At 30.1% G+C, this 11,202-nt stretch overlaps 1 protein-coding gene across 1 annotated transcript; it reads right to left on the minus strand.

Moving 5' to 3' along the window:
* Positions 1-537: 537 nt before the first annotated feature.
* Positions 538-2,271, minus strand: LOC132061672 (lysine-specific demethylase JMJ25-like). The gene is made up of 4 exons (XM_059454425.1): positions 2,111-2,271; positions 1,060-1,159; positions 830-971; positions 538-605 (listed from the first exon to the last, which is right to left on the minus strand). The coding sequence occupies exons 1-4, from the start codon at positions 2,269-2,271 to the stop codon at positions 538-540; spliced, it is 471 nt and encodes a 156-aa protein (XP_059310408.1).
* Between the last annotated feature and the right edge of the window lie 8,931 nt (positions 2,272-11,202).

The raw sequence follows: 11,202 nt of genomic DNA on the forward strand, positions 1-11,202 counted from the left end.
TAATATCACATACATATATAGGGTTTGTTGCAATCTAGGTTTAATGTGGGTTTGTCCCCTCACACACATTAAAACCCATTTAGACATGAATTGGACTTCAAGAAACATAAAAAAATTACTTTTCCTTTCATTCACTATCAACTCTAAGGTTCCATTACTACAACCTCCGATATCTTTGGGTGGGCAAGGAATGATACCATTTTCCTTGGGTTTCCATGTAGATGCCACTGCCACCTTGGTCTTATCCATTATTTTAACTTCAGTAGTTCCAGCTGAAGTTATTCTACAACCTTTACCATGCAAATAACCTGGTCCATTATCAATATATTGGATTCTCACTGCGGATGCATCTGCTTGCAGGTTGCCATTCCTTAATTCTTTGCAACAAGTAAGGCAAAGTTCATAGGAACGGCTAGAACAACCCCGGTGAAAATCAACAATATAAGCACTGCAATAGTTGCTGCAAATAACGGGTGACATTCAATATTTAGTGAACTTATCAACTACTAGCAGACTAAGGTAAATGTGAATTAATGCTCACCAATATATGTGCTCATCCTTCTCGTATTTTGCTTTGCGTATATTAATCTCTGAATCTGCCAATCCTGCCCAAAGAAAGAAAAATGGTACTCAATTGAAACGAACCTTTTTCTTGAAGAATTACTGCTGCAAAACTCATAGTCTTCTTAATTGTATATCATTCCATTTGACAAGAATGAAACTTTATGGATAGAAACTGGCCTACTTATTAAATGACACAATGTATTAAATGAGACAACCTCTTCATAAATGTATAACCTTCTTACCATAAAATAGAGAGCTTTAATACCTTGAATCTGATACTCAATCTGCTTTTCAATCATTTGCTCTGTATCAAATTGTTCCAAAGCAGGCAAAAGTGCTCGTACAATGTACTTAGAGTACTCGAGTAGTTCATCGTCACTGAACTTCACTTTTACATTCATCAAATGCTGTATTGCAAACAAGAGTACCACTCAATTAGCAATAACTAAATGTTTTTAGAGCCTTAGACAAATAGAAGAACTGAAAGAATCGTACTTTAGCTAACCCATCTAACCGCAAGCATTTTATGCAGTTGCAAATGTCATGACATACAGGGCAAGCTTTTAAGAAGTCCTCCTCTAGCATCCCGGGGTACCTACATAGAGGACAAATAGAAAACTTAATGATGACATAAGAATCAGAAACTGTCGTTACAGAAAAACAGATGTCATCCGAAGAATTTGATGGGGTGATCTAGCCAATGGTTACATGTGCGACCATACATGTAACATGATAGAAAGAGGCGTGATTACTACTCAATTTTGGCTGACTAAAGGAAAAGTATTAACAGAGTTAATGTTCAAATAAGTAGCAATATGTCGGAACAGTGACTAGGCCTTTGGTTTTGGGGGGGGGGGGGGGGGGGGGGGGGTGATTTAACGTAAACTAGGCATAGTTTAAGTAGATAGTTTAGGGGGGGATTTTGATCCATCATCTTTTAAAACGTCGACCAAGGTGAACTCAACTCTAGGAACTTGTTCAATGGGATATATATCATCGAAGAGTTCCTGGAAACACTTAGGGGGATTTTGATCCATTATCTCTTAAAACATTGACCAAGGTGAGCTCAACTCTGGGAACTTGTTCGATAGGATATATATCATCGAAGAGTCCCCGGAAACACTATCATATCATATGATTGTCAAAGATCCAAATATTCAAGAATTGGCAATTAGGCTTACAACCTCAACAACCAGAAAAAAAAAAAAAAAAAAACTCAATGAAACAAGTATTTAGCAAAACTAGGGATTTAACTGGGGCAGGACATGGAAGGGCATGCCTTAACTTGCTTAAGCTTTTGCCCTGACTCATTTATGTTTTAACCTTCTCATAAGTCATATCTATTGTTTGCTCAGCTTCTTCAAACCCCTTCCTCTTTGCCCCATTGCAATTAATGCAAATGATCGTCCAGGATTTCATCAACAACTCTCACGGAATGATAGTAAAAAATTATGTTCTTTCCAAAATAGGCTACATCATCAAAAAAAAAAATCTCAATCAAGTCCCAACGTGATGAGGAAGATAAATAAAGAAAAGGCTTACTTACCATCGAGTGATGCAAGGAAGGCAAAAATTTTTAGTGTTACAGTTGGAACAACACACCACTCTGTCTTTGTCACTCTTCTTACACTGATGACACCACATTTTGGACTCCCTTTTCCTGCTATTTTCTCCACCTGTAGATTGGTTAGCTCTAGAAAACCCCATTTTCTTCCTTTTCTTCGAATTACCACAACTCTCTTCATCGCTACTATCACCCACGAGATCTACAACATCTTCCTCACTAGTGCTGCTTTATATGATCACAACTGGGATCGTATCCTCTCCTTCGCTTGCTTTGCATTTTCGTTCACTCCAAGAAGGTTCAGAGGTACCTTTGTTCTGCTTCTTTCACTTCTAGTCAGACACTCCCCAAATCCCACAGTTGTACAGTCAGATACAGGGTGTTTTGTTTCTAGGCGGGTAAGTATATGTCTGGATTGTCAAATTATGCATGTAATCTGATGACTTAAAATTGTCTGTACTGTCACGTTTAAATTTACTCTCTCGTTGCACGTGCTCTCCATGCTATCAGTACTACTCCCTCCGTTTCAAATTATTTTGTCGCGATTTTTAAAAATAGTCATCTCAAATTATTTATCGTTTAAGAAGTTCAAGACACAATTAATTATTTTTTTCCCTTTTATCCTTAGTAGTATTTTTTCATTAATGAAGATGACACATAAATAGAGTAAATATTTAATGGAAAGTGATTATAACTAAGACATAAATAAGGGTAAAGTTAGTCAAATGCCCCTTTAGCTAATATTTCTTAAGGGGCGCGTAAAATTAAAATGCAGCCGATAATTTGAGACGAAGGGAGTAACAGTTAAAATACAAGCTCAAATTGATGACCGATGAATCTATTTGACCGACTTAATAATTGAACATAAAGTGATTAGATATCATTTGAACACCTAAATTTAGTTACGTAAATATGATAGTCATACCAAGCACTCAACTTGATAATTTTCTTATTTTGTTTTATGTCGACTTAATAGTTGTACGTAAAATGACTAGATACCATTTGAACACCTAAATTTAGTTACATAAATATAATTGTCATACCAAATATTCAACTTGATAATTTTCTTATTTTGTTTTATGTCTCAACGACATAGAGTTTACATGTGAATATGAGCAATGTCGGCTATACTTGCAAACGCTTCACATGTAGAAGTTTGTCCCAGTGCCATGCTAATCAATTGAGAACGATATATTTAATTTTAGAATAAGGGATGCATTATGCGAAATTTAAAGGCTAAAAATGCAAGTTCAAACTCATGAATAGTGAACCCACTCAATCGGTATTTATTGACATTGCAAAAGCACAATTAACAAAAAATTATCCGTCTGCATGAAATTCTAATTCTAATCATATCTAGCGCCTTATTAAATTTTTAATAATAGGTTTTTAAAGCGTTATGTGTGAGGCACGTCCATAAAAACTAGTTAAATGAAAAGGACGAAATATCTTAGCGAAAATGTCGTTTGCTTTTTCTGCCCTTTAAGAATAAGTTTCATATTGAATAGATATTTGACATTTAATTATTTTTTCCTAATATTTAGGATGGCAAAACAAACTAGATTTTGTGTACTAAATCTTTTAAAGTAACTATGTACAGTGCGTACTTATGCATGTTTCCTTATGTCTTTAATACAATGTTCCGTCTTTCTAGCAATATATATCTACTATCTATCTACATATATTAAAAACACAAATAATTTTCGCTGAATGTTGAACGACGAAAAAATCTTCTAAATGTTGATCAACTTTTATACCCTTAATTATTTTCATTAATTTTTCACTGTAAGTCATGAGAAAAGGGCATATCTGGAATAGAACGTATAAACTTCGTATTGGACTGAGAATCCTTTTCTTAATCGTTCTAGAGTCCAATTTCAGTTTTTCTACTATTTCAAATATTATGTCCTATTACTTTTATATATTGGATTTCATTAGCTTATACTGGATTCCCACCATTAATTAATGTCGTATGCCGCTATCTAATATCTTTCTTTTCTTTTTATTTTTTCTATCACTTTTAGGATTAGATATGAATGTGATTCCTATCCACTACTATGCATCTGATCAAATTGCACATGACATTCAGGTTTTTATCTCTTGAGATTTTGGGTTTTGTTTTATTTTTCTCCTTGTAATGGTAATATGATTTTTCTACTTAATAGAAGCATGGGTTTGATGTCAGGGATCGTCGTCCGTCCTGCTACAACATTGGGTGTAGGTCCCACCTCAATTTCCTATGCACTTGCAAGCTTTTATCTTTCAAAGGACAGTAGGAGCAGTCAACTATGCTATAAAATAATATTACTTGATCAACGAGATGGGAAAATGACGTGGCCCTGCATGTTCTTTAGGGAAAATATTCAGCAATACGCCGCATGAAGGTACAGTGAGAAAAAAAAAACGAAGAAGAAAAAAGAAAAATGTCGTTTTTACAGATTGATTTTCTTTTCTTTCTATAGATTGTACAAATATAGTAACATATTTACAATTACAAGTTCTAAAAATATTCAAAAACCACACACTCAAAATTTATACTTCTTTTACTAAATGAGGATTATCTTATATTATCAATTCAAATTCATTAAAAACTTAATCATTGATTTATCAATATTTTTACATGCGTTTGGGCCCTGCATAGCACGGGATTTTTTTTTTTTTTTTACTACTATATAGAAGCATGGGTTTACACCCATGCTTCGTCGTCCGTTAAGCATTAAAAAAAAAAAAGTCTGGTCCCCATATTAACACCAACAAATATTAAAAAAAAAAAAAAGAAGTAAAAAAAAGTGGAACCTACCATCTCCAAACTCACGGAAAAAAAAAGTGGACCCCGTATTAACAAAATCAAGCAATATAAAAAAAAGTGAATCCCATATTAAAAAAACAAACAATGTCAAAAAAAAAAGTGTAAACTTTGTATTCGTAGCAAACACTAATATAATAAAGTTTTAGATACGGAGCACAAACTACAATGTTATATTAATCGTGTTTTGAATACAAAAAAAAAAAAAAAAACACCAACCAATATTAAAAAAAAAAAAAAAAAAAAAGTGAAACCCACCATCTCCAAACTCACGAAAAAAAAAAGTGGACCCCATATTAACAAAATCAAGCAATATAAAAAAAAGTGAATCCCATATTAAAAAAACAAACAATGTAAAAAAAAAAAAAAGTGTAAACTTTGTATTAAAGAAACACTAATATAATAAAGTTTTAGATACGGAGACAAACTACAATGTTATATTAATCGTGTTTTGAATATATATATATATATATATATATATATAGTGGACCCCGTATTAACAAAATCAAGCAATATAAAAAAAAAGTGAATCCCATATTAAAAAAACAAACAATGTCAAAAAAAAAGTGTAAACTTTGTATTCGTAGCAAACACTAATATAATAAAGTTTTAGATACGGAGCACAAACTAAAATGTTATATTAATTGTGTTTTGAATATAACACTAATATATTACTACTATATAGAAGCATGGGTTTACACCCATGCTCCGTCGTCCGTTAAGCATTAAAAAAAAAAAAGTGTGTGTGTGTGTGTGTGTGTAATATATAAAAAAAAAAAAAAAACCAACCAATATTAAAAAAAAAAAAAAAAAAAAAAAAAGTGGAACCCACCATCTCCAAACTCAGGAAAAAAAAGTGGACCCCGTATTAACAAAATCAAGCAATATAAAAAAAAAGTGAATCCCATATTAAAAAAACAAACAATGTCAAAAAAAAAAGTGTAAACTTTATATTCGTAGCAAACACTACTAGAATAAAGTTTTAGATACGGAGCACAAACTACAATGTTATATTAATCGTGTTTTGAATATATATATATATATATATAGTGGATCCCGTATTAACAAAATCAAGCAATATAAAAAAAAAGTGAATTCCGTATTAAAAAAATAAACAATGTCAAAAAAAAGTGTAAACTTTGTAGAAATAAAACACTAATATAATAAAGTTTTAGATACGGAGACAAACTACAATGTTATATTAATCGTGTTTTGAATATAACACTAATATAATAAAGTTTTAGATACGGAGCACAAACTACAATGTTATATTAATCACGTTTTGAATATATATATATATATATATATATATATATATATATATATATATATAGTGGATCCCGTATTAACAAAATCAAGCAATATAAAAAAAAAAAGTGAATTCCGTATTAAAAAAATAAACAATGTCAAAAAAAAAAAAGTGTAAACTTTGTATTATATAGCAAACACTAATATAATAAAGTTTTAGATACGAGTTTTGAATATATGTGTATATTAATCGTGTTTTATATATATATATATATATATATATATTATATGCATAAAAATACTGCAAACTAATAATGTCCAAAAGGGTGGGCCCCATACTAAACAACACCAAGCAATATAAAAAATAAAAATTAAAAAAAAGAAGAAACCATATAAAGCATGAGTTTAGACCCATACTTCGTCGTCCGTTGTCCCTTAAAAAAAAAAAAAAAAAAGGGGGTGGGCCCCATACTAAATAACACCGAGCAATATAAAAAAAACAAAAAAAAGGAAGAAAAAAAAGTGAAACTCACCATCACGGAACTCATGGGGAAAAAAAAAAAGTGGATCCCATATTAACAAAATCAAGCAATATCAAAAAAAAAAAAAGTGAACCCCATATTAAAAAAATATAATGTTAAAAAAAAAGTGCGGACTTTGTATTCGTAACAAACACTAATATAATAAAGTTTTAGATACGGAGCACAAACTACAATGTTATATTAATCGTGTTTGAACATAGTATATGTATATATATTATATGCATAAAAATAGTGCAAACTAATAATGTCCAAAAAAAAAAAAAAGTGCACCCCATAAAGGGTGGACCCCATACTAAACAACATCAAGCAATATAAAAAAAAAAAAAAAAGTGGAACCCACCATCTCCAAACTCACGGTAAAAAAAAGTGGACCCCATATTAACAAAATCGAGCAATATCCAAAAAAAAAAGTGAACCCCATTATAAAAAAAAAAATGTCAAAAAAAATTTGTAGACTTTGTATTCGTAGTAAACACTAATATAATAAAGTTTTAGATACAGAGTACAAACTACAATGTTATATAAATCGTGTTTTGAACATAGTATATATATATATGCATAAAAATAGTGCAAATTAATAATGTCCAAAAAAAAAAAGTGCACCCCATATTAAAAAATCAAACAATATTCATGTAATTTCCAAAGTATCTCATTAAGTCAATAATGATGGATTCATTGCCACGTGCGTATCAATCCATTAGTGGGAGCAAATGAAATTGCTTTTCTTCAAAAGGTTAAGTAATCAAACCATACAATTTTTTTTCTTTATTTTTTTTTTTGCTATTCCGCCATGTCATTTATTTGTTATGTTTACTAAAATAAATATACTTAAAATATTTATATTTTAAAATAAGATATAATTTAATTACTTTTTTATTTTTATTCTTACTCTAATAAATGTGAAAAGAGATTAATGTCGTAAAAAAAAAAATATATCAAATGGAGATCAAATAATGAATAAGGTAAATTAGTCAAATTATAATTCTAATCGACGTTTTCTTAAAAAATCATGCAAAAGACAACATGACAAGTAATGAGCTAAACCGAGAATATTTACCAAAAATTAAAAAATAGTATTTCTTCGTTTAAATAGAAAATCAATTTCTACTTTGTTTCGTTTTAAACATGTAAAATTAATTTAATAATTTGAATTAGAATTATCCAAATCAAAATTTGATAAAAAATAATAAGTATTTTACACCTTTAAATTAATCGAATTAAAATTGAAAGTATCAACTGATGCTTAAATATTGCTATTGTTTTATCTCAAAGAAAGGAAAATAGTTTCTTTTTAAATAAGTCTTCTCTTTTAAAAAATACTAATAAATTTGCCGATTTTGTATTCGTAGCAAACATTAATATAATAAAGCTTTAGATACGGAGCACAAACTACAATGTTATATTAATCGTGTTTTGAACATAATATATATATATATATCCAAATACAACTACATACACATAGATGCACTATAATCTAAAGTGTTGGGCCCGTGTGCAGCACGGGCATAGGCCGTCTAGTAGTAACTAGATAAACGACTATGTTTTGGGTTTGTTCTATCTTTAATCATTAGAATTTTCTGATTCATGATATGGTTTGCAGGTAACTAGATAAACGATGATGTTGTAAGTTTCTGTTACCCTGCCCACGTATTAATATAGAGCTTATGGGTTTACTGAAGTGTATTACATCTTTATATAAGGTTTACTGGTCTTTGTAATGCAAACTGCAGGTGCGAATTTTAGCCAAGCATTGAATATTTCGGGCATAATTTTTTCTTAACAACTGGTTCTATAGTTTTTATATATCATAGTATAGGGGGTGTAAGTGTTTGATTTTAAAATACAGGGGTTATATCTGAAATTGAGCTATATTACGTGGATGTTTATTATTATCAGCTCTAATTTTAAACTCACTTGTATTATATCGAAAGCACGAAACTCCTTAACGAAATGTCAATTGTCGTTTTTATGTCGCAATGACATGTAGTTTACACGTGAATATGAGCAATATCGACTATAATTAGAAATGTTTCATGTGTAGAAGTTTTTGTCCCAGTGTGTCCCATGCTAATCAAATAGAAAACGTATTAAAAAGATATAAATAACTTTAGAATATGCGATACATTACGCGAAATTTAAATGCAAAGTTGCAAGTTCAAACTAATGAACGGTGACTCCACCCAACCGATATTTATTGACACTTAATTTATAGAAAAATTAATAGGTTCATTTGAATTACAATATGCATCCATGAAACGTGTGGCAAGATCATTATCTGATTGGACGGGATATGTTAATCGCCCCTGCTCTTTTGATTATTAAGATAACCAATTGTATATGAATATCTAAACCCTGCATAATTCTAACCAGCAAACAAATTAGGAAACACATTATTTTTGTATTAAAACCTACATAATTAGTACTACGATTCGATAGTAGTATATTTTAGTTGCTATGTATAAAATCCATCATACCAAGTACGATATTTGGTAACCAGTTTACAATCTCTCATCATCATCATATATTATATAAAAAGTGGGAACAATCAAAACAAAAAGTTGAATTACTAAAATGTCCATATAAAATTTTATGACATAATTGCCCTTACAATTAAACACTATTCAAATAACATTTGTCTACAGAAAGGTAAATATACATTCAAATGAAAATAACAAAAAAATAAAAAATAAAAAAATAGAAAAATACAAATTGGGGGACCCATTAAGATAATTAGCTTTCCGTGAGGCCTTTTTGGTTTCCAGAAAAGATTTATCTGAACTTGAGCATTCATTTCTTTTACATTTAAGTTTAAATTTTAATGACAATTATAACCTTTTGGTACACATAATGGCAATTATAACTGAAAACCCATTACTACCATAATGAATATCTTAATGAATTCTCTAACCTGCAAAGAAAATCAAAAGACGCACAATTAAATTCCTGATGAATCAATTCATTTGTTGAAGAAGACCATCAGCCACTCAATCAAATTTTGATATCAGATATCAACTTATACAAGTAGACTTTAAAATAAATGAATATCCTATTTTCGTACAAATCTTGTGATTTTAATTAGGCCTCTATCTAGGTTCATCTCTGGCAAAACACAATTTTACTTTGTAAGTATCAATTCAAGTAAGTTCGTTTTCTTTTATGTGACTTTTGATGAGCATTCATGAAATCGTAGTTCCAGTTTATGCAAATTTTATCTAAACAATCATAGTTGGTGCCAAAGAGAAATTTGTTTAAATATCTAGAAACGCAATTACGAATAGAGATCATTTTTTTTTTTAAATCGGGATTGTTTTCTAAGTTTGTACTACATATTTTTCTTTTTGCATCATAGATAAGGTAACGCGCGTGCTCTCTTGTGTTTATCTTACTTTAGCATTCTAGCTACACTTTTACCTAAGTTTGCATGCTTATAATTCGACTTTATCTTCTTTTAGTTCTTGCATTATTTTTTTTATATTAATCTTAACCATAACCAACTGAAATTTGATAATCGCATAGTCATAAAAAGCAAAATCTCTTCCAACTAAAGTTTTTGAATGATTTTATAACATTAAAGCATTTTAATTCTTGTTTTTGCCAAATCTTGAACTTGTATTTTTTTTTTCCCAATTCCATATTAATCGTTACATACACTTCTAAAAAAATTTATAACTTAAAAGAATTATTCTGATTGACATGGGATACACGTACAATGCACGTGCGCAGAAACTAGTAACTATAATATGTATAAGTTATGAGTCAATTTATGTACTATTTTATGTAGGGTACAAGATAAAATAACTAAATGAACAACACTCTGCATGACGAAAACACTACATTAATCTGCATCATTAATATCTACATATAACTCTAATCAACAATCCAACGATCTCTAAATGATATCGATAATTCTAGCAATCAGATTCAAATGATAAATTTTTATTAAGACAATTAAACCTCTTTTTTATTTGACTTTTATCATGGTCTTAGTAAGGAGATATTTCCTTATAAATTTGTGCAACGATTTCACATATTTAGGTGATATTTTCATTTGACTGAAAAAGTACAAGCCAAATAATTATTAAAAAGGGGGAGTTTATGCGCTATTCTAAAGTGAAATTCAATGATATGTACATGAAACAAGGCTTCGAAGGACTTCTGTGAAGTAAAATTGAGTTTGCTAAATAACATCTACATTTCATTATTTTTAGCGAGTTGAATTACCTCTATTTTTTATTTTAAACTCAAAAATATATTTGAAAATATTATTATGTAATTTTGAGGAAAAAAAAAAAAATGTAACCACTGAAAGGCGCATAATCCATTCTACTAAAGGCTTTGGTGCTCCAGTAAAACGAAATGATGAAGCCAAACTTTGGCCTCACGTACTAGATTTGGGGTCAATTAAATCTATATTCGCGCCGGGAAGTCCCACATTGAGGGGTAAAGCGTTCCCTAACAAAGACGACTTCATAACCAAC

Source organism: Lycium ferocissimum, chromosome 1, assembly GCF_029784015.1.
Source record: "Lycium ferocissimum isolate CSIRO_LF1 chromosome 1, AGI_CSIRO_Lferr_CH_V1, whole genome shotgun sequence".
Lineage (NCBI taxonomy): Eukaryota > Viridiplantae > Streptophyta > Magnoliopsida > Solanales > Solanaceae > Lycium > Lycium ferocissimum.